At 36.4% G+C, this 25,761-nt stretch overlaps 1 protein-coding gene across 7 annotated transcripts in view; it reads right to left on the reverse strand.

Annotated features, from left to right (window-relative positions):
• fry (Protein furry) overlaps positions 1–25,761 on the reverse strand; it is a 719,047-nt gene that overhangs the window by 242,524 nt on the left and 450,762 nt on the right. For all 7 annotated transcript variants that reach the window (XM_069813811.1, XM_069813807.1, XM_069813810.1 and 4 more), the window contains one exon: positions 16,800–16,922. In XM_069813811.1, coding sequence (XP_069669912.1) covers positions 16,800–16,922 — 123 coding nt within the window. The remainder of the gene's footprint in view (positions 1–16,799; positions 16,923–25,761) is intronic.

Here is a 25,761-nt window from a genome sequence, read left to right on the forward strand (position 1 = left end):
TAGAGAAAAAACTTATTTAGATTTTTCAAGTCTCTCCTCATGATCTATTACCAGTTTCATTTTGGTGCAGTGGTTACTTTCCACTCTGTATATTGAGAGAGAGAGAGAGAGAGAGAGAGAGAGAGAGAGAGTGTGTTTGTGTAGTTATACAGGGACATCATTTTATTTTACTTCAATTTTTATTGTACCTGCGTTTCTAAATGTACTTGACTCCCACCCCTTTCACTAATGTCCTTACTAACGTCAGTCACACAAACTTACGGCCACTGTTGCTAGCAGTGAAATAAACAGTACAGAGTACAGTGTGTTTCAGAAATATGTTGCATTTTCTATAGAAGAAAGAGCTTATATTATTCAAGTTTATTTTCACACTGGTATGGTGTGTAGCATAACTGAATTTATCTGTGTGGACTGAGCACAAGTGAAGATTAGTTACCGAAAGTACGGTACCCTATAATATGGTGCGGTACTTAACAGCATTATTTAAACAAGAGTTTTGTTTTACTGTTTGTAGGTATGAAGGACGATGATGGAAACTGGAATTACAATATAACCAAATGTGAACAACAGTTTTTTCACAATTTCCTGATTATATCATTACGGAATATTTTCGTAGAAACGTCATTAATCTGGTAGATAAATTTAGAGCAACAGAGTGTACAGAAAGGAAGAAAAGTGTAATATAGCCAACAAAGGTGACAGAAGATGCTGTAGAAGATGCTAGAGAAAGGATACAGCGAGGTTCTAATAAGTCGGTCAAGAAGTTAGCTGTAGAAATTGGGGTTTCTTGCGGAAGTGCTCACAAAATTCTCAGGAATAAATTAGGTTAGTAATATGCTGAATAAAGTAGACATTGCATAATGAATATAACCGCCTGAAGAGTTGAGTTTGTGAAAAAAAATGTTATTATTCTAGTATTTTTTTATAAAATACTGTAAAAGTAATTATCAAACTGAAAATTGTAATACTGTATTTCCCTGTAACATAAATAGATACACTACTTTTCTCTCCTCCTATAGCTAGTAAAATGATTTGTTTACATATTGCACTAGCAACTCCAAACTCCTGTAATGGAAGGGGGGGGGGTAACAGTGTTTCCGAGTACAGCCAGGTTAATGTTAAAAATGTTGGTAAAAATAAAGTGATGTCCCTGTAGTATTGAAAATCCGAACATAGTACCACTGATGACTTTAGGATGCCCAGAAGGCAGGAGAAATTCGGACTTTTGAAGAAGAAATCAGTAGAGCAGTAGAGTCCATGGAAAAACAGGAAATCTCCTGCTAAATCAGTAGGTATGGCAACACTGGTCTAAGCTTCGCTGCGTACCCAATTTCGTGCAAGCCACCTCACTCGTCCCTAGGCCAGCCTCCTCGTGCATCGCCAGCCGGCAATCGGGGAATTCTATGGAATTATGACGAAATGCAGAAATGGTAACGGAATTATGTACATGCCTAATTGGGAAAAACGGGAGAACCCCGGGAAAAACCCCAACTGCGACCTTGTCCGCCACAAGTGTCACTTATGGATTTTTCAACCCGGGCCTCATGCGTAACAGACCGAAGGTCTGACCACTATGCCACCGCAATAGTAAATCAGACCGATACCATGGAGTACTAGGACGGAAACATGCGACGTAACGTCTGGAGGGTGATCCATTACGACACTATAACATCAACTATGCTTCGGCAGCAGTTGCATATCAACGAGATTTATGCATATGTTAACAGCGATACAAACATAGCATATATCACGCCGTTGGAGTAGGGGAGGGACAGACAGTTTAAACGAGCAATAAGGGGGGGGGGGCAAACAGAAGTCTTACAATAGACATAGTGCAAAGAAATACCGAGGAACCTGCTCAGATAGGTAAATGGATATATGTTTTGCCGCTCTCGTTAATGAAATATGTTATACTATATTTACATACTAGAGATCGTAATAGCTAGCGTATATATTATAGGAGATAAGCATAACGGACATATTTTATCCAGACACATTGTAACGGTGCGAGACACCGTGAAAATTCAAATACTGAATACATATGATCACTTCCTCAAAGAGTTTCGCGTAGTCAGAGATTTGTGCGATATTATGGTATGCCTACATGTAGCCTACCTGACGTTCCCTTACCTCCACAGGCTGTTGTGACCCGCAGATGCTGCGAGTTAGGCGTACTATGTCAAGCACTATAACAAAGTGATTTAAATTACAGTAACATCTTACACAGCGAAGATAGTTCCGCAATCAAAATTGCAAAATCTCCGATACCAGGAAAAATTAAGAAATTCTCATGTGTTCATTAACTATTTTTTACATGTGTCCAAAACCATAACATTGCTGGAGTCTTCAAATATAGAATTGCCCGAGACACTTCGACTAGTAGACCAAGTAGTTCAAGGATTCTGCTATTAGGCTACAAGATCGAGAATGAAAGTCAAAAATATTTTGGAGAAAAATTCTGGCTATGCAACGTTGTGCAGTATACTCGTATAAGATATTACGTTCGTTCCCAAAGCGAGCACATGTGAAAGTTTCAATATCTGCGACATTTCTTATTTACGATATATGCATCAGTCACGTCATGTGAAGTAGAGAGCAGCTTTTCTCGACACAACGTTTAAGTCATAATAGGACTTTTTTTCTGTTTAATACACTACAACAGTATGTTGTAATACACTGTAATCAACTGCAAGAGAACACTGTAGGTTCATTCATTTCTCACAATTCGAAATTATTCATACGAGACATGCAGAATGAAGCAGGAAACTACTGCACCCTATCATCACAGTCTACTATATACAGTCGCGAAGCTCAATATATAGTAAAAATGCAAACATGGGTAGTTGCCCACCACTAGGATCGCTACTATCGCCTCATCATCGCAGATCTCTCTCCTAGCAGCCGACAAAATATGTTACACTTTCGTTGTCGTGTTCTTTTGGAAAAATTAACACCTTCCTTCCATTATTTAAATAATAAATGCATAAAGTTAATTTATTATTTTAATGAAGTATATTAAATTCCACCATAAACTCGAAGATACCTGCAAGAAATAAGTTAACATAATTTTTGTTTGTGCAAAACGAACTGAAATTTACTATAATAGCTTCACTCATTCAAGATTATAGCATAATTAACTATGAAACCAATAAATATTAATTTGCACTTCCCTTTACAACAATAATAATGGAAATATGAATTAACGGAGTAACTTACGTGTACTTACGTAGTTAACAAAGTGGGATGAGGTTAAGCAATAATAATCACACCAGAATTGGAAATAAAACGTGATCAATAAATATTATTGTAACAGACTTTTTCTACGTCTCTAGTAAAGCAACAAATAAAAATAACAACAAAATTAACAGCTATAATTAAAAACACATCCTTTGAAAAAAATAGGCCTAAGCAATAATAATGCCACCAGAATTGAAAATAAAACGTGATCAATAAATTTCATTAAGACAAACTTAATTTTTTTTACGTCTTTAGTAACATAACACATAAAAATAATAACAAAATTAATAGCTACAATTAAAAATATATCCTCTGAAAAAAAAGTAGACCTAACCTTTATTTCTCTGGAAATTTAGCAGCCTAAGTGACAGAACTTTAACCGGTATCCAATGTCCTTTCGGTTAGACTGAAACATTTCATTGTAAAATTTAAGGATATAATGTATTCTAACAGTCACAAAGAACTTCAAAATTAAGAGTTTTGTTTCTGCTCAGCATTCTTGTGGAAACCCAGGAACCTTTCTGAATCTTTCGGAAATCGGACAAAGGATAACTCTGGCCTCTTTCTCTTACTGTTGCTACAATTTATAGTACTACAAACGTCTCCTCCTTGTCCCATATTATTATTCCAAATATTATATTTTAGCAATTAACATTTTCATTACAACCAATAACTAACATTTCACAAGCATCAATGTGAAATACGCAACGAGCTATCACTCGATAGAAATACGACACAGTCCAAAGTCGACCATGGACAATCTATTGTTTCTAGTTGCTAACCGCTTGGAGCGCTTTATCACGAGATTTGCAAAAAAAAAACACCTCAAGCTTCGCGAATGTATATAGTAGACTATGCTATCATATTCCCAAGAGATGAAATTTTCCATGGTAAACTATCCACGCACCAAGTAGCAGCAGAAGATGAAGCTAACGCGCAGCCTTCCTATTATACGCGGAGTGCTGTCTGCATGTTTTTCAGCATTCTGAACACATCATTCCGCGGCGAATAATGTGAGATATTATGAAGACCTACATTTTCAATCTTACATGGCGCTGTGTGAGGAGTGATAGAAGATGAGTGATGACATCATAACGTTACGATGGAGACGACGGAAAATGTGAAATACAGGCGCTGTTCCCCTTTAACGACATTATCGACTAGCTATTGAATAAGGAACTGATTTTGACGATACTTCAGAAATGATAGGTTTCTATTTGCTGAGAGGAAACGCTCGTCGCTGTGGGAGAAACCCGTCTTAGTGATCAGCATTTAGCGAGTTTCAAAAGCGAAGGAGTGAGACACTATGGAATATTCCACATGCGAAAGAAAAATAAATTCGCAAGAAAGTCTCCATCTTTAACAAATCCAAATATCACTTAGTAACCAATATAAAGCCTCGAATGAGATGTGGTTAATCGCTCTCTTACAGACTTGGTTTCTTGATTCACTCAATAAAGAAACTAGAAACTTCTGTAGATTTATTGAGCAATTCAGTTAAAGAAATACATTATGTTAAAAGCCAACTTAACACTATCTTCAACTAACAATATTCTATCGCTCTAGAATATGCCATTAGGAAAGTTCAGGATAATAGACAGGGTTTGGAGTTGAATGGGTATATCAGCTTCTTGTCTATGCGGATGACGTGAATATGCTAGGAGAAAATCCACAAACGATTAGGGAAAACGCGGAAATTCTAGCTGAAGCAAGTAAAGCGATAGGGTTGGAAGTAAATCCCGAAAAGACTAAGTATACGATTATGTCTCGTGACCAGAATATTGTACGAAATGGAACCATAAAAATTGGAGATTTATCTTTCGAAGAGGTAGAAAAATTCAAATATCTTGGAGCAACAGTAACAAATATAAATGACACTCGGGAGGAAATTAAACGCAGAATAAATATGGGAAATGCGTGTTATTATTCGGTTGAGAAGCTTTTGTCATCTCGTCTTCTGTCAAAAAATCTGAAAGTTAGAATTTATAAAACAGTTATATTACCGGTTGTTCTGTATGGTTGTGAAACTTGGACTCTCACTTTGAGAGAGGAACAGAGATTAAGGGTGTTTGAGAATAAGGTTCTTAGGAAAATATTTGGGGCTAAGAGGGATGAAGTTACAGGAGAATGGAGAAAGTTACACAACGCAGAGCTGCACGCATTGTATTCTTCACCTGACATAATTAGGAACATTAAATCCAGACGTTTGAGATGGGCAGGGCATGTAGAACGTATGGGCGAATCCAGAAATGCATATAGAGTGTTAGTTGTGAGGCCAGAGGGAAAAAGATCTTTGGGGAGGCCAAGACGTAGGTGGGAAGATAATATTAAAATGGATTTGAGGGAGGTGGGATATGATGGTAGAGACTGGATTAATCTTGCTCAGGATAGGGACCAATGGCGGGCTTGTGTGAGGGCGGCAATGAACCTCCGGGTTCCTTAAAAGCCAGTAAGTAAGTAAATAAGTAACAATATTCTTCTTTCATTCATTACATTTGCTGTTAATTTTCGGATCCTCGTGGTCATCCTTAATTAATTAATTAATTAAGGGCGGACGATTTATTTTTCTTTATATATATTATATATACGTTTATTAACTACATCGAATAATGAGGTAGAGTCTGAAATTTCTGCGAATGCAAAGGGTTCGCCTCATTCCTAGTACAACGGTTAACACAGTAGGTGAGACTTATTTTGCAACGTTGGATATACCGGTAACCAGTTCTTGGGAGAACGTGACTGCCCCTATCTTGCAGCCCTCATTTGTAAATCGTGAGCGCTTATTACATAAAACAGGTGACAGTAGATTCACACAAATCATATAATTACGTGAATACATTTCGGTTTCATTGTTTTGTACGTCATTGTCACATTTTATCATTAGCGATATGGTTTGTAGTTACAGGCCAATATAGATAACACCAGTTATTACTCGTTGCACGAATGATTGCCGATTTCGAGAGAGACGTTGGCGCTGCGTCATGCGATAAGACCCATCTACGCAGTGTTTATGGTTTCGTTCGCTTACTGGCCGCCGGCAATCATTCGTGCAACTAGTAATACTTAACACTTAGCGCTCGTCGTTCATTCACTCGCAACATTTTCCAACACGCGTACAGCTGGAAAGATAGGGCACGAGTCAAACAGAAGTATGCACCATAGACTATGATGACATCTGCTCTGTAGATGATGTAGGATGAGAGTAAATGCCTTCTATTTTGAGCGTATTTGTAAACATTGGAATAAGCAGTAGATTATGATTATACAGAGTGATTTATATAGAACTGACACATTTCTTTCTTTAATTATTCCGTTGCAAATTCATTCAATGACCCAATTTTAGCACCAAATTAAGCAGAATGTTCTGGAGTTTCGATTCCTTGTCACTAGATCCCCAGATGTTTATGTTTTATTCCTATTGTTGGCAGCACTGACCCAATTTTAGCACCAAATTAAGCAGAATGTTCTGGAGTTTCGATTCCTTGTGACTAGATGCGCAGATGTTTATGTTTTATTCCTATTGTTGGCAGCACTAGATGCGCAGATGTTTATGTTTTATTCCTATTGTTGGCAGCTGTTTTCGACATTTTGTGTCAACGTGAAAATGCAGTACACATTAAATCAACGACTCTTCCTTGTGAAGCAATACTGGATTACGAATTCAATTACAGCTACTCAAAGGGCATACCAGAGAGAATTTGGTGTTCGCAATCCTCCCAAAAGAAACACAATACTGGGACTGGTAAACAAATTGGAAACAACTGGATCTCTGGCGAGTCAAAAGGGCAAGCATCGTTCATCTAGGCTTCCCACGATTGTTGTTGACGTAAGAGCACGACTGGAGCAGTCACCCAAAAAATCATTAAGAGATCTCCGGATTTGACAACGCCGGCTTCTTTCTATGGGGTTATTTAAAAGACAGGGTTTATGCCACACGTCCCCAGACATTGGACGATCTGAAGCACAACATCACACAGGAGATTCAAGCTATTGACAAGAGAGTCCTCCAACGAGTGACCAGTACCATGGAACGACGTGTTGAGTTGTGCCTTATGCAGGATGGAGGACATTTTCAACATTTTCTACAGAGGTAAATAAGCTCCCAAAATTCCTCTACATTTTAGGTATAACAAGTTGTCGCTAGCACAATTCGTTTTGAAACAATTAATGAAAGAAATGTGTCAGTTCTATATAAATCACTCTGTACATCTCCCCTGTAGTCGCTAATGGAAGGAGAAAGGCGCGTCTTTGGCTGTGGTGTAATCTTTCAAGTTACAATCGTACGCTTTGCCACGCGCAAGAACTAGCCCAAACTTCTTGAACCTCGTGTACGCTAAAATTGTTATGGAATGGAATTTTCGGGAGGGGGCACTACGACCAAACCTTTTACGATCTATTGCGCTAACCCTCAAGCTAGACGCATTCCCAAATCCACACCGAATGACTACATTAAGGTTCGCTGCATACCCAGGTTTCGAGGTAACCCCACTCGTCCCTGGGCTAGCCCCCTCCGCGCGTTGTCAACCGGCGTTCGGGAAAGGCTATGGAATGACGACGAAATGAAAAAATGTTGATGGAATGATGTAGATGTCTAATAATGGGGAAACAAGAGAAACCCATAACAATTCCTACTACGACACGTGTCAGCCACAAGTTGGATTTTTCAATGAAAAATTTCAGGCATGACCGGGACTCGAATCCGGACCGTGTGGGTGACAGGCTGAAAGTGATAAATTTATTGAATATTATTATCAACATATTTTACCTCGTACAAAGACGTATTCACGTCAAAACAATAATAGTTATTAGTATTAATTTAGTTAACCTGGTAGAAATAAGGCCGTCAGGCTTTCTCTGCCCCTCTGCCAGGAGATTCCAACTACAATATGAACAATAAAATTACAATTAGTTTTAAATTTACAATTACAGTTACAAATAACATTACAATTAGTATTAAATTTACAATTACAATTACAATAAAATCAAAGTACGAAAAGATTATCTGAATAATTAAAGCTAGATAATTTATCATAGAGAAACAAAGAATATTTTATATTTACTGAATTACGAATTAAATTTAGAATAACAAAATTGTGTAGTGATGAAATTACTGAATATTGAAATATTTTGTGATAGATTAAAGAAACTATTTACAAGAAATCAATTACTGACCAAGTGCCTAGTAAGTTTTCGTTTGAATTCAATTTTATTTCGACAGTCCCTGATACTAGTAGGTAGCGAATTCCAGAGTCTTGGCAGGGCTATTGTGAAAGAGGATGAGTATGAGGAGATGCGATGGGATGGTATTGTTAGTATTGTTTCATGACGACAGCGTGTGTTCAGATTATGGTAGGAAGAAAGGTAAGTGAAGCGAGACGACAGGTACGAAGGAATAGAAGAGTTCAAGATTTCGAAGAGAAAGAGAAGTGAATGTAAATTTCTTTTCTTATCTAGTTTAAGGCAACCTATTGCTTCCAGGGATGGGGTAATATGATCATATTTACGAACATTGCTTACAAAACGTACACACAAATTATGAGCACGTTGAAGTTTCGTTTTGTTTTCGCTGGAGAGGTCAGTCAGTAAAATGTCAGCATAGTCGAAATAGGCAAATACAAGTGTCTGCACAAGGGACTTTTTTAAGCAAGAGGAGAGATGAACATTTATCCTTTTTAGCACATGAATATACTTTTCTGCAGGTTTCTGTGATTTGCATGTCCCAGTTGAGATTATTATCCATGTGAATGCCAAGATTTTTTACTGAAGAACTGTAAGTTATGTGTTCACGCAGTGCGCATTTCGGAACCGATACATTTCAAGTAATGATCCGGTGCCTTCTGTCTATCCCATCAAAACATGGATATATAAAAAATGTCGATGACAGACTCTGCATTGGTGTCGGTAGTGTAAAGCGAGTGCGCACGCAAGAAAATGTTGCCAGAGAGGAAAGTGCTTTATAAAGAAATCCTAACCCTTCAGCTCGTAAGCACGCGGTGTCACTCGGCATTTCTGACCGCAAGTTGCGGAAGATTTTACAAAAAGGATCTCCACTACCACCTATACAAGACTGACTTAGTGCACACACTAAACAATACTAACTGCGAGGAAATACATATAGCACATTTCAAGGAAAAATTGTTCCGGGGCCGGATATTGAACCCGGGACCCTTCGCTTAGCGCACGAATGCTCTCCCGACTGAGCTACTCCAGGAACTATACACGACACCGTCACAATTTTTTACCTTATATCCACACAGCTCAAATGGGGTGACAAGACGCAAGAATCCAACTTTGAGTGCACACAAATTCTGTGTGACAAATTGTGGCTTTCTGTTAACGTACTTCCAGTAACGAATACATTATGCAAATCTGGCTTTCAGGTATTAGCTCCCTGTACAGCAGGTTTGAATAATTTCAAGGAAAAATTGTTCTGGGGTCGGGTATCGATCCCGGGACCCTTCTCTTAGCTCACGAATGCTCTCCCGACTGAGCTACCCCAGGAACTATACACGACACCACCACAATTTTTTATCTTATATCCACACAACTCAAGTGGGCTAACAAGACGCCAGAACCCAACTTCGAGTGCACACAAATACTGCGTGACTTAAATTGTGGCTTTCTGTTAACGTACACTGAAAGCCTAAGAAATGCTGTCATTATTGTGAGTTAATACCTAGGTAATGGAAAACTTTAAACAAACATTTCCAGATAAAGGAATAGAGATTCTAGAGAACTATGACTACGTTGTCATGGCAATCCTAGATATCTTTGTTTGAACTCATTCACAATAGCGTGTATAAAACAAAACGAAAAACTCACAGGGTTTTAATAACTTACTCTTCTATAGCTCACATAAGAAAAGTTATTGATGGTTAAATATAAGACGAGGAAAACCAAGAGCACAATGGATGGATGGCTGGATGGATCTTACTGAAGATGCTGAGAAAATAAATTTATTTTGTGGAAGAGCGAAATTTCTTTGGGTGAAGGATTACTACCGTATTAAAGAATAATCTTAATAAAAATAACTTTTAAGTTACTGAGTATTTTTTGATATCGTTAAACAAATGAAGCAATGAATATAAGCCGCAATTAAGAACATTACCTAAAAATAATTGTTGATGTTTCCAGAGGAAATCGCAAAAGAGATTCTAGACGTTTCGTAAAAAAATTCAATTATTTCATTACCATTACCATAATAAGCCGATTACGAACGATATTGGATGAGAAACAACCTGTTTATAATGCTAAGATGGCATAAAGTAATACATTCATATATTGCAATTACAACATCACGCTGATTCTTAAGAAAATGCGTATTACGAAATTCATACCGGTGTCATTAGAAGGAATGGGTCAAAGAATTTCTGGGGATGTATAATTGAGGACCGTTTTTGAAAAACTTGCTAACTGAAAAAACTAAATTTTACAGGAGAGACAAAACACTAGTAAGCAAATTTTTACTGTATCTCTTACTTAGCAGAAAGCAAGATTTGAAAAAACGATCACACTTTGACACACTACAATGAAGAAAAATAATCCAATTTTACTAAAACGCCTTTAACATCATGTAGAGGCCTGCCTTGTGTTGACGAATCCATCAAAATCTCAATTTTGCAAATTTTGCAGTTAGCAAGTTTTGCAAAAACGGTCCTCATTATTGTAATTGTTGGCGGAAAACAATAGATGGCACCATACCAAAAGCAGTTCCCACTCTTTCGCTTGTCATTGTGGCACTGCTGGACAGAAGTAAATTGTGTTAATTGGTGTAACTCAGTGTGAATTCTGCAGCATTTATAAAGTTATGGCGAACCTACAGGAACGAGGTTGGTGTGTATTGTACCACCTGAGAATCGTCTTGTCAGTAGGTTCCGCATTGTTGAAACTCCCTTCTCACTACACTCCGTGTGCTATGGTATTCCAATACACACCAATCACGTGTCTATGGGTTCGCCATAACTCTATATGCTGAAAAATTCACACCGAGTTGAAATGTAAACATTCACACAATTTAACACAATTTGCTTCTATCTAACAGCGCCATAATGACGAGCAAAAAAGCGGGAACAGAGTCTTTTTTCTCTTATGGTGTCATCTATTGTTTTCCGCCGACGATTACAATTACAAATCCTCTGAAATTCTTTGAGCCGTTCTTTCTAACGTACAGGTATGAATTTCGTAATAAACATTGTTACAAAATTGTAGCAGTTCATAATCAGGAATGTTTCCTTGGACACAATGTATATCAGGAAAAATTACGAATAAACATGCAATACCTCTTGCTAATGGTGGGTACACTGTTCATCCGTTAGTGGTAAAATGACCTCGCTGTCTATGCTGATACCGACACGGCGTTTCCATGAACTGACACTAACTATGCATGCCACCATGTCACTTTACGACACGGAATCGATAAAATATAATGCACATTAGGCAACATTCTTCTTATGTCTTGACACTCACTTTCAAGAACAGGACTCTTATCAAAACTTTCGAACAATCCCTGTCTCCTACCATTCTTCTTTATGCTTCATTCAAGATCTTCTCCATCTCCTGACCTCTTCCCCTATCGCTCTCCTCCATGATTTCCAAGGCCTTGAGCGTTTTCGGGATCCCTACAGGCTGCTTTTTTATAATGGACCCTTCTGCCTTCCTCAAAGTACGTCCCATACGTCGCAATTTTCTCTTATAATTTTCTTCAAGTAATGCATACCTAAGCTTTTATCATCTAGTCTGCTGTCAAAAAATCTGAAGGTTACAATTTATAAAACAGTTATATTACCGGTTGTTCCTTATGGTTGTGAAACTTGGACTCTCACTCTGAGAGAGGAACATAGGTTAAGGGTGTTTGAGAATAAGGTGCTTAGGAAAATATTTGGGGCTAAGCGGGATGAAGTTACAGGAGAATGGAGAAAGTTACACAACGCAGAACTGCACGTATTGTATTCTTCACCTGACATAATTAGGAACATTAAATCCAGACGTTTGAGATGGGCAGGGCATGTAGCACTTATGGGCGAATCCAGAAATGCATATAGAGTGTTAGTTGGGAGACCGGAGGGAAAAAGACCTTTGGGGAGGCAGAGACGTAGATGGGAGGATAATATTAAAATGGATTTGAGGGAGGTGGGATATGGTGATAGAGACTGGATTAATCTTGCACAGGATAGGGACCGATGGCGGGCTTATGTGAGGGCGGCAATGAACCTTCGGGTTCCTTAAAAGCCATTTGTAAGCAAGTAAGTAAGTAATGCATACCCAATTTCACACATACAAGTACAGCAAATGTTCGAATATGTAATCTGATCCTATTTCTGGTTTTTAAAATATCAATGAATATTTAAAAGTTACCTGTGTGTTCCATAGAGGAGTTGGAAAGATGTGGAGACAAGCAGATTCCATCTTAATTCACCGATGTTCGTAAAGTGAAATTATGAAAAATGAAATTCTTGCAGGTTAATGTTTTTCTTTTTCCTCCAGAATTCCATTTAATTGACATAACATAACTTTCTCATCGCTATGAAAGTAATGGTTGCTTTCGCCACTCTTTTCCTATTTTGAAATTTAATTCATAATCGTTCGTTTCTCTTTTCGTGTAGACGGCTCCTCCCCACCTCCATCATCCCCAAAATTCACATTATTCAAAGTACAGTAGCTAGTCAACGCACTCACAATCGCACCAATACAAAACGCTGTAAGTGCTTGACTAATGAACAGCGATCGCGACTTAGCAAGGGTATCAACCACCCAGTATCGTCACCCAGTAATTCTCACACTTTATGGCCCAGTTTCTTCAACCTTTGTTAAAATGCACCTAACATAGCGTTAATTAACTGTAAGTTAAAAGTATGAATTGCTGTTAAAAATATTGTATTTCTTCAACTTTACATTTCACATTTTAACATTCTGTTTGTTAACTTTCTGTTAGGACCAGAGATTCTAGAGTTTAGCCATAACCTATAACCAACTATAGGCTCACTTCTGTTTTCTGAACTCTGACACTTGCGATTCTCGCTTGTTTCCGTTGTTTGATTCAGAGAGGATAGAAGTCTTTCTATTCTCTCAGGTTTGATTTCTGTTTGTTTCCTCGTCTGTATCACAGTAACATGGAGCGGCGTATTGGTATTGCTGTTATAAAATGGAAAACATTGGAACAAAAAGAAATCGGGAGACTAATTTCTCTTAGGTTCGAAAGAAACCTTCTGCTGGAAATTATTTCGCAGTATAAACCAATTAATGAGAGTAAACAAACAAACGGATCTACGCTGAAAGCGAAAAGTGAGGCTTGGCAGAAAATAGCCTGTACTTTTGTATGAACTTCTGGTCTGTCAAATCACAGAAATCATCCGCTCTGTTTATGTATTCATGGATATCATTTTCTATATAATCCAGATATATAAATTCAGCATCTAACACACCAGCCATTAGGATACTTCTATGTTAACAGAGAGTTAAATGATTTAACTGCATGAAATTGGGCAGTTAAATTAACATAGGTTTTAACATCCTGTTAGTACTAACAGTAGTTGAAGAAATGCTTCAACTGTTAAGTTTACAGTTAAAATGGAATAACACACTGTTATAATTTAACAGTGGTTGAAGAAACCGGGCCTATGAGTCATAAGAATTTGGACAAGGGTCAATGAATTCATCAAAACTGCGTATTTCATTAAATTTCCATGTTGACGTTTTGTGCTCTTTCAAAATCCCTATGCTTTCTTAAAATTCATTTTAAAATCAATCAATCCCTTTCGATGAAAAATATCCCTGTGCTGAGGGATTAATCCCTAGACCCTGGCAACACTGGACAAAAAATAAACGTTTCCAGAGGCAATACTGTTATTTCCAGGAATACATTTGTAAACAAAACGCAATAACCAGCCCAACAATAGCTTGAAAAGCTTTAATTTGTTACATTTCGAAATAAAAGTTGGCAAACCAAACGAAGTGAAACAATTGAAAACAAACCTGTCGTTCAACATCATTATTCGTGTTTGAAATGGTTTGTAGATTTATGTCAACCTTATTTTTAACAAAGCCTCAGCGAATTCAAAAGAGTGCTAGCTTTGAATGCCCCTACAGTTTTCAGCAAGTCATTAAATTCGTGAATACAGCCATCAGAAAGAGGGCATCAGAAATTAGAATGAAGTTCTCTCTCTGGGAATTGTAGGACCTGATATGATGTTTATACCGGCGGATGGTAAAGTGCAAGGTTTAGTCACGCCGGAAAGTTCGAGGAAGAGATGGCGTCGTCAAATAAGAAGAAACACTATGATGACGCTAAGCATGTCCAAGGGATGAACGCCGTCTAAGCCTCATTTTCTTATCATTCCAAAGTAGATTTAAACTTTCGTACGTGGACAATGAATGTTTGTTTACCAAGAGTAAAAGGAAAAGTTTCTAACCAATTTAATATAGGATTTATGACGTGATATGTTTCGTGCACCAAAGAATTTGTATTTGGGATATTTTTTTTTTTGTTATATTACCATTTTAACTCTTAATTACTTCGTAAGACATTGTCATTAACGCCAACAAATACAGTTTGAAATTCTGCAGGTAACTATATATTCATGTGTTTTACCGATTATTATATATTTTACGGAGCTGTTAGATTGGAAAAGGATAGCGCTTATGGTGAAATTCTTAAGAAGGAAAGAAACGAACAGATTATGGTTATCTATAATCTTTTCGCTGTAAGAAAAATCCTAATGTAAACAATAGCACGTGACTGAAGTGAGGTTTCATTGGCCGCTGTTTGGCGCCATAGATTCTCAGTACATGTTCCCGCCTACTGTTGTATATTCTGTTTTATGTTAAACAATTCCCGTTACTCGTCAAGTAGGCCTAACCTCACTACTATGCATTCATTTGTTTAGGAAACATTTACTTTATAATTACTACAATTAAATTATTTTTAAGTCTTATGTCTTCACAATGGATATTTGAGGATACAGAAACCGTACTTCAATACTAGCTTACGTGAACAACAAACTACGAGCTCAAGTGACGCCAGCTTGTTACAAGAACGGACTACCTCGGTATTACTGTTGGTATTCATCCGCGTTCATAGTACATAACAAAATATATAAGTAGCTTTTCTTTTATATAGCGTTTTACACATGAGTGAAGTTAAATGTTTCATCGTATTTAACAACCGGAATTCAATGTTTTATTTTCAAATAATACAAGATTGTGGTTTCCAAATACGAACTATATTTTCCTGCGTCATGTGAGTGTTTCCACTGGGAGCCAATCACGGCTGTGACAGCAACGTGCTTATGTTTACATTAGGATTTTTCTTACAGAGAAAACAGTATAGCGTCTGGATGAAATGGTGATAATGCCAGGAAATGTGACCGAGGGTCAAGCCGAAAGTTACCCAGCATTTGCTCTTAATGGGTTGAGGGAAAACCCAGAAAAAAACCTCAACCTGGTACCTTGTTGCAACCAGGATTTGATCTCAGGACCGGTCGTTTCACGGCCACGCATGCTAACCGTTTTCCCATAGCGGTGGATAAAAGGACATTGAAACTGATATTGTAAGAACAGCATTTCTTCTATTGTAAGCTCTTTGCTCGTTTTTTATGGGGTATAGGCCTACACTACAGTATCACATAATTATCAGTATTCTGAGAGGTGACAGTATTTTATCAAAACAGGAAAAATAAGTCTAATTAATTTTTGGACTCATGTTTAGTAAACTTTTTTTCTTCTTTTGATGAATTCTACCACCTCTCAGAATATTCAATGCCCTTTTAAAAATTGAAATTCATCGAGCATATCCCCATGACTTTGATGGACTAATACTGATATTTAGGAATATACTAAATTTAGATCTCTTATTTATTATACTCTTTTCTTGTTTTTACGAATGCCATCACTTCTCAGAAATACTTTTCTTTTAACGGTAATCATATTGAACATCTGTGATGTTGATGAACAAGTACTCATATCTCAGAAGATATTAATTTTAGGACCCATGTTTAGCAGACCTTTTCCTTGTTTTGACGAAAACCATCACCTCTCAGAATGACATTTTTTTTAATGGAAATCACAATGAGCATCTCCTATGATGATTATGAACAAGGCTTCGTATCTCGGAAGATACTGATTTTAGGGCTCATGTTTATTAGACTAGACGCTATTTTCTTGTTTTCATGAATAATACCACTCCTCAAAATATTGAACGTTCTAACACTCTGTAACTTAGTTCTATATTTTACTTTCATTTATAATGCAGTAACAATTAATTAGCGCCAATAATGAGTGACTATCGAAGAGACTTTTTGCTACTATTGGTGAGGCAATAAAAGTGTCCTGGTAACTCAATAAAAGTGTCCTTAGCTGTGAGAAAATAAAACGAGCGCTACAAATTACAGAGGATATCTCGATTTAAACTGGCAAATGTTTTATCAAAGACTCATGATATTCGTTATTCCATTGGATTTCTAATTATTCCTAGTGATAGCTATACTCCATCTCAGAAGAAAAGTTACTACATAAAATAGACTTATCTGATGGGGCGCATAGTCTCCAAAATCAAAATGAAAACTTACCAGAAAACATAGGCATTGTTAGTTCTGGATGCAGTTGAGCCAGCTGTCGAGAAAGGTACATCTGCGAGCGGCAGTAAGTTGTTGAGAGCAACAGATCCAGAGTTCCACGACCTTTGTCACCACCTAAAACAATAACGATGAAAAAATTGCTTTAAATTCGTGATTCAGGAGCAAGGATAATAATGAACCAATTGAACGATGATTATGGTTAGCCCAAAAGTAGATAGCTGAATTAGACAATACCACTTAATTTGTTGTTTCACTATAGTAATTAATTTCTTTACACAATGTACATACAAAAAAAAAAAAAAATACAAATATGGTACTTCATGATATCTTCGTCTAATGCACCGATTTTAAATTCAATACGTGTTATAAGCATTTCTTTCTTCACAAAATAGATTAAAATGAATAAGTAACTCCATAATCGAAAGAAAAAACGCGAGTTTCGTTACAGAAGTCTTGAGGGAATAGATAATTACATTTTGCATTTTCTTAATTCAATAATTGAGGCATTGACATGGGAAAGGTCGTAACTGCCAAAAATTCTAATTTTTAGGTTTTTCATTGAGAAGGTAATAAATGGTCATACCAATGGCATAGAGAAGCTAGTATGTCCGTATGTAATGAAACGAAGTTGGAAACGTAGTCACTAGATGTTGTGAGTTGTATGTGCACAGCTGTGGGCGCGGAGAAGGTACAACATCAGAGTGTGTCTAGACAAATATGGGCTGATAACTGTGCAGGGCAGAATAAGAATCGGAGATTCTAATGGTCCTGATTTACGTTATTACCAAGAAACATTTTGATTCAGTGGACTTGAAATTCCTGGTTTCAGAACATTCCTACATGCCATGTGATAGGGAATTTGGCATCATAGAGAAAAGAAAAAAAAAGATGCAAGACCATGGTTCCAGAAGAGGTAAGGCCTAATAATGTAATAATGATAAAGGATGAGGATTTCTTCGACTTTTCTGCAGAATGTGACAAGTTTTTTAATACAACTCCTATCAAAATCAGCACCCTCAACTGGATTAGACTCTCAAAAGCTGATTTTCCTCTAATAAAAACAAGACAGTCATTTAATGGCCTTCATATATGGACAGAGCACAGGAGTTTTAAGAAAGGACAGTCATTAACGTCAATCACTAACTTGCAGTGCTTGCAACGCCTTGAAAGAAGACCAGTCGTCCCTGATGCCAAAAAGAGAGACTTGTTATCTATGTTAGACTTCCTCGATGAAAAGTAACATGCATTTTACCGAAACATTTGTGCATAATGTATAAATAACGTTAATTCTCAGTTTAGCTAAATAGTGATTTCAATGTTGTATTTTCATAAAATAGGATTTCACAGATAAATCTGTGCCAGACTTTTCAAATTTCATATGTAACACAAACATGCGTGTAAGCCTTTCATTTAAAGCAGTTTCTGTAATAATGTAAGTGAGAAAGTGTTCATAAATTTGTTTTTTGCTTCTCCTCAAAAATTTTGTTTTTGGCAGTTACTACCTTTCCCATGTCAGCGCCTCAATTAATAAAACATCTTGCAGCGTCTTACGTTGAGTACACACCAAAGATAACGAACACCGCTGAGGAACAATTTAATTAGCAAAGATAATGCTTCTATTCATTAAAATGTTCAGCGACACTGTTTACTTTTTTAACTTTCTGACGGCACAAAATCAAATGCTAAGTTTGCAGCATGAGCCTAAAGAAAACGGAGCTGCATCAATATCGACATTTATTATTAACTGTAACATTATCGATAAAAATTCAATTCAAAAGTGTGGCAAAACGTGATTCTATAAAGTACACAATTAAATAAATCTAGCTTTCAGGTAAAGTTCCCTGTGAATAATAATAATAATAATAATAATAATAATAATAATAATAATAATAATAATAATAATAATAATAATAATAATAATAATAATAATACACAATCTTACAATTTGATTTCTTTTTCATTCTTGTTACTATATTATTAGAAAACAATGTAATTGAAGATGATTGACCACTCAGAATGATTGCTCAATATTGAAACACGTCTTGCAAAATCATGGCGTTAAACATTTCGAGCTGCTCCCATCATACTCAGCTGTGTAGAGATACGGAATTAGAACTTGGACCGAGGCTTGATGGGAGTCCACCTTTACATATGTAGGCAACAATTTCGCACGACTGTCCATAAGTAGCATATATACTGCACATACGCAGTGTTTTGTAAGCGAAAGTTATACGAGGGAGCTCCAAATAATAGTATTTCCGTACTCTACATCCAATGAGAACACTTACGCTGGAACTGTTATGGTCTCTAAGGAAGTATCTGGAGTGTTCCAGACAACATGATTGGATGGTACATTACTCAGTACTCCAGTTTTTATGAGGAACAGTCTGTCAGAAACTCCTACTGTTATTTTGGAACAGACTGTTCCGACCTAAAGTTCTTTACCCGGTACTGTCCCGAAAGTACTGTTATGTTATTTTTTCTTATCTCTATCATAGACCCATTCACTGTGGATGTAGGTGATGCTCCTACTAGAAATTACAGACTGATAGTGTGATAGTAAACTCAAGGTGAAATATAAAAGTAGGAAAGAGTTTGTGCGATTTTTATTTACATTTTCCATCAATCATATTTGTTAGACTTCATCGGCCCGCTTTTGACTTACTGTGCATGTTTGGATCCACATAATGTACCTATGCGAACATAGTTTTCTTTAATGACAGTAAGTAAATCTCACTACAAAAGTAGCTAACTCATGTGACTATAATCTACAAAATTTTCTCAGTCTATGCACTGCCCAGATCATAGTCCATAATATTGAGCAATTAGTACTCAATAAAGGGGCTTAAAAATCCCATAAAATTAGCATTAAAGAAGTTCAGGAAATATTTTCACTAATGGTCTATTAATGCATTAACAAAATGAAAGAAACGCTTGGGCTGATTACCTGGTTGGGTTTTTTCCGAGGTTTTCCCCAACCATAAGGTGAATGCCAGGTAATCTATGGCGAATCCTCGGCCTCATCTCGCCAAATATCATCTCGCTATCATCAATCTCATCGACGCTAAATAACCTCGTAGTTGATACGGCGTTGTTAAATAACCAACCATCCAATTATCATTCATAGGTATACGAGACAATGCAAAATTCGAAAATATTAAGCAATACGACTTTGAAACATGATGACCTTCCCAACTGTTACGATAAAGTGCGTAACGGTGTACTGACAACTAATGGATTATCAGTTTTTGGGGAGTAGCTTTAAGACTTATCTACAGTATTACCTCACTCACTAAAACCAAATTGCTCAACTTTTAAAATTTTCCTGATGTTGTATCACCGACACGTTACTAAGCATAGTTATCGAAAACATATACACATTTTCAGGCAATTTTATCACGTGTAAAAAACGTGCAAACACAATATAGGTTTAATAAACGCAACACACACATCACTCACACAAATATTATTTCATTTATAATTATTACACATTTCATTTATATGTTAATGTGTATAGTCAGAAATCCCACTAATAGATGCAGTTAATTCAAATGTGAAATTTTTAAAGAGCATTAACACATACGGACAGATGGACCATGAGTTCAAGCTCAAGCGCAGACAATGAATTCTTCTGCAAATCTGCTTTCTGTGAAGTTGATTTGAATAATTTCAAGGATAAATTAAGAACGTCACCCGAATAAGAGCGTATACAGCAAAATGTAGTTCTGATATAAACTAATTTCAATGTTTGTCAGCTGTCAGGTTCATCATAGTTGTGCCGATTTAACAGTGAAGAATAACGTTTTCGACATAACTGTGATGAACCTGACAGCTGACAAGCATTGACATCAGTTTATGCTCGACCATGCCGAAATGTAGTAATTATACACCTGGTAGCAGTCCTTTAATGGATGTCATTAAAGTACACCTATTCATTAAAGTTCAGGTTTTCGATTATTCTCGGATATGCAATCGAAAGACAACTAGGGAAACGTCACGGAGGCTGGAAATCCAATACTATCGCAGAAGGTTATGTTCTGTTACTATAATAATTAGCGTTAATTGTAAATAATATTCAAATAAATTCAATTTGTCATCTCGTTTTTCAATTCTAAATCAATTTCCAGGTTACACCAAAATCAATGTTCATGTTATTCTCTAGATTATATCAAGGTCAATAACACATTCGTTCCTCGGAAAAAGTCAATACTTTCGCGTCTGCGCACATCTCACAATTTCTTCTATGCCCAAGGTTGCGGGTTCGATCCCGGGCCAGGTCGATGGCATTTAAGTGTGGTTAAATGCAATGCTCATGTCAGTAGATTTACTGGCATGTAAAAGAACTCCTGCGGAACAAAATTCCGGCACATCCAGCGACGCTGATATAACCTCTGCAGCTGCGAGCGTCGTTAAATAAAACATAACATTTATAACATCTCACAATTTAGGTCAGTTCCGCTCCTCACTTACATAACCATAACATGAATACATCTGAATAATTTCAAGTTAGAAATATGGTCGAGAATAAAAAGTCGTATAAAACTTGCCTATAATGGTAATTAAGACGCTCGTATGAAAATTATGAAACTCGCTTGCGCTCGTTTCATAAACAAACATACTCGCGTCTTAATTACTACCATTATAGACTCGTTGCATAATGTACTATTATATCAGAACTACATTTTGCTCTCTACGCCCTTATTCGGGTGACGTCCTCAATTGTTCCGAGGCCGAGTATCGAACGCGGGACCTTTGGCTAAACGCACCAACGCTCTACCAACTGAGCTACCCAGGAAGTCTCAATATTATTCCAAAACCTTCGCAAAACTGCACTATAATGATAACGATGTTGCCGCTTTACTGTATCCAGGCGCACGGTTTACTGCAGCCGCAACCAGCAAAAAATGACATTATCTCGTACACGGTCAATTTGCAGACCCATACTTATTTTATTTTTTTTTATTTATTTACAATTTACATACCAATTGAATACATGTGAATAGATACCCGAAATGAGCACAATGCTCGTGCTCGGGTACAGTCCAGTAGTCTACATAAATTTTAAGCGGTTCAAATAATAATAATGCTGATATAAATAATAATAACAATAATAATAATAATAATAATGATAATAGAATAATCGTGACAGAAACGATACAAAGATTGTAATACAAAATAATTCATTAATAATAATAATAATAATAATAATAATAATAATAATAATAATAATAGTGATAAAACAAAAATATTTACAATAATAAAATAAATACTAAGGCGGATAAAATAAAATATAAAACCACTAGCGAGAGTTAACACAACTTAAATAAGCATATAATAACCGGAAAAAATGCCAAACTCGAAAATCAACAGAAAAGTTCGTTATATCGCAGACGACAGCAACCGCCGTATTGACATTGTGTTGTGCATTAATGGTAGTAGTGGGGAGCTGAAAGTCTACGTAACTGCCGTTCTCTTCGAATCTTCTCGTAAAATAATAGGAAGTTAATGCTGAAAAAACAAAATGTCTACGAGTCAAACTGTTCATTATTACCAGGATAAATACACATAATACTGAAATATATTAATCGAGTTTCAGTTATAGATCTCTCCTTTCGTGCAAGAGGTATCATATCAAAATATTTTATGAACAGTTTTTCTTCTCTTCGTTTTTATTCTCATCCCTAAATATTTGACCATCACTTTCGTAACGTCCTGTATAATGACTCTTGTTTTCTCGTTCATTACTGATTGCAGCAAAATAATGGATCCAAAACAAAAGACGTAGCAGTATTGAGCATTGACCAGTGAATACGGCACTTTATCAATACTTTATTATGTTAAATTATTACTAGCGTGAATTATTAATTCAGTCCCACAGGGCTGTTTTAGTTTCAACACTATTTAAGTTGAAGTCGTAAGATAAAGTTTCACAGAAAACGATAATTTCAGTATTACGCTGCCACAATTTCACTCAGATCATCTGGCAATCCTGATGTACGTAAAGCAGGAGTTTTCAAATACATAGCACGGTTGTTAAATGTCGCTATAAACGAGTTGCATATTGAAAATATGTCGTTATAAGAACAATAAATCACATCTGTTTAACACACATAATTGTCGCTGCAGCCGAGGTGTCGCACTCTGGTCGCTATAAGGCAGTAATGGCAGCAAGCCTACTATTTAACGACGCTTCCAACTGCAGAGGTTAATGAAATTCGAAATTAAATGATGGCAAGAAAATTTGCCTGGAGCTCTGATAGGATTCTTTTACGTCAATGATGTCAACGAGAGCGCAAACGTGCTCATATCCCGTATGCGCTGATCAGAGCACGTAAGGCACGCAGGTACAAGTCACTGGTGAACACAAGGGTTGTACAGGGACATCACTTTATTTTTACCAACATTTTTAACATTAACCTGGCTATACTCGGAAACACTGTTGCCTCCTTCCATTACAGGAGTTTGATGTTACTAGTGCAAATCATTTTACTAGGTATAGGAGAGAAAAGTAGTGTATCCATTTATGTTGTAGGGAAATACGATATTACGATTTTCAGTTTGATCATCACTTTTACGGAATTTATCAAAATACAGTAGAGTAGTAACTTTTTTTTTTCAAAAACTCAACTTTTCAGGCGGCTATGTTCGTTATGTAATGTCTACTTTATTTAGCATATTAATTATTGATGTTATCATACAATATAGAGAGTGCATTTAAATCGGGGGGTCATAAGTAAAGGGCTGTAAGTGCAGTTAAGTTACTTTTGAGAAAATGGGGTTTAAATATTTAAGCTTTCGTAAAATCGGTGAAATTTTTATTTAAATTTTAATGTGTGATGCGATTAAAATATCCCTTTTCCACTAAAATTTTAGATACTTTTGCTTACACTGGATGCACTTAACTCATGTTATTACAAATGCCACTAGCATTCCTTTGCTTCTAGCCACCTCAATTCAAAAAAAGCTAATCTGAATTTTTAAACAATTTGCTGAAAATGGTTGCCATTCATTACAATCCAGGCTTCAATTTAGTACGCATATTATTAAAAACATTTTGAAGCATATTCTCTGAAATTGAATTTATCGTTTCTTGAATATAATTTTTAGTACGATATTATTAATATAGGTTCTTTCTTCTATAGAAAACGCAACCATATTTATGAAACACACTATACACTGCAGTGTTTACTTCACTGCTTGAAGACTTCGAATGCAACAGCGGCCGTAAGTTTGTGTGTCTGACGGGAGCAAGGACATTAGTGAAGGGGTGAGAGTGAAGTACATTCAGAAATGCAGGTACAATAAAAATGCAAGTAAAAATAAAATGATGTCCCTTACAAGTCACTGGTGAACACAAGGGTTGTACATTACACATTGATGAATAAGTCGTTCAGTAAGTTTCAGGCTGACTAGACTCTTAACCTCTTCTGTAAGTGAAAGATGAGGTGATGCTCTTTGTGGAAATTATTTAGTTACAAAGACAAGCAGTGTCGAACGCCTGAAATTATTAGTTCATCAACAGAATGATATAATATTACAATTAGTTTGTTTTTATTGATATTAAATAGTAGTAAATGTATGTAAAGATATATTGTTCAGCTTCTTCCTCACAGCATTGTATTTATGTTTACAGAATAAAGTACAAACAAAAGTGTGTGCTGCTAATGGCGTAAATTCGTTAAATGTCAGTTAGGAGTTGTGACTATAAATTGTCCAGATTTTTGTACATAAATTCTCAGTTTAACGATGTTTATTATTATTACGATATTGTTCTGTCCAGATATTTTGAATTACTTGAATATTTATTAGAATTCATAATACAAAAACAGAGACAGTCCAGAACTAGTTGACTCTACATGGATCGAGGAACGTAACTTTCTCAAGGATGTATTAGAGCATCTGAACATTTTGAATTTGAGATCGCAAGAAAAGAATCAATTAATTTGTGTCGACAGATATTATTAAAAGCTTTCAGATTAAGATTTCATTGTGGATGTCGCAGATCTCACAGCACATTTTTATAATTTCAACGCCTTCAGCCACTGATCTCCTGTTCAACAGTGTAACATACTGTAATTTTTTTAAATTCTCTGGGAAGAGTTCCATAGACGATTTAAAGATATTGACCTACTCCAGCTCAAGTTGGATTTTTGTCGGCAAAAATCAGAAAAAAAACACCTCTGAATTGCGCGAGAAGTCAGGAATTTAAATTTGTTTCTAGACGTGTGATGATGCTCATATAAGTAGTACATGATTATGTAACAGTTAATAACAATAATTAGTCCTAGGCTAATTATAGGCCTCATTATGTAAAACTGCTTAAGTTAAAGGGAAGCTATGTTTATTATTTGCTATATCCTACTATTTTATAATTAATTGCATTTATTAGAGAGGTACATGTTACAAAATATGTTTTTATTTCTTGTTTTCTTGTATGAGTGTAACACATTATCTATTACTTAAGAGCAGTTTAATTCATCTTGCAGTGATAGGCCAATAGAGTTCATTTTGCTCACCCCTTCTTGTTCACCGCTACTGCTTGTAGAACAGATTCATTGGAACTCGAGAGCGCTTGGGAGCACGTAGCGTCTTTCGCGTGCTCTGACCTTGACATCCCTGTATTTACGTGTTCTACAACACATTTTCCAGTGTTCCTTAAGTATCGCAGACAGCTCTACTAGGGCTTTTATGGTCCTATAACAGCCGTGGCGAAAATGCGACTCGAGAGCACATTGTGGCTCGCAATGATAGCTGTGCATTTCCTTTGCTTCCTACCTTCCCCAACCCCCCACCTTCTCACTCACTAAGTCAAACTCCGATCCATTTGTATTTGTCTCTGAATTGCGAGTGGCGTATCGCCGCAATGTCTCTCTCGAAACCATGTACCTCTACAAAAATGAAAGTTTCAAGTAGGATGGGAGGACGCATTTTTTGCTGTTATGTATGATTTGTT

This window comes from Periplaneta americana, chromosome 16, assembly GCF_040183065.1.
Source record: "Periplaneta americana isolate PAMFEO1 chromosome 16, P.americana_PAMFEO1_priV1, whole genome shotgun sequence".
NCBI classification, from domain to species: Eukaryota; Metazoa; Arthropoda; class Insecta; order Blattodea; family Blattidae; genus Periplaneta; species Periplaneta americana.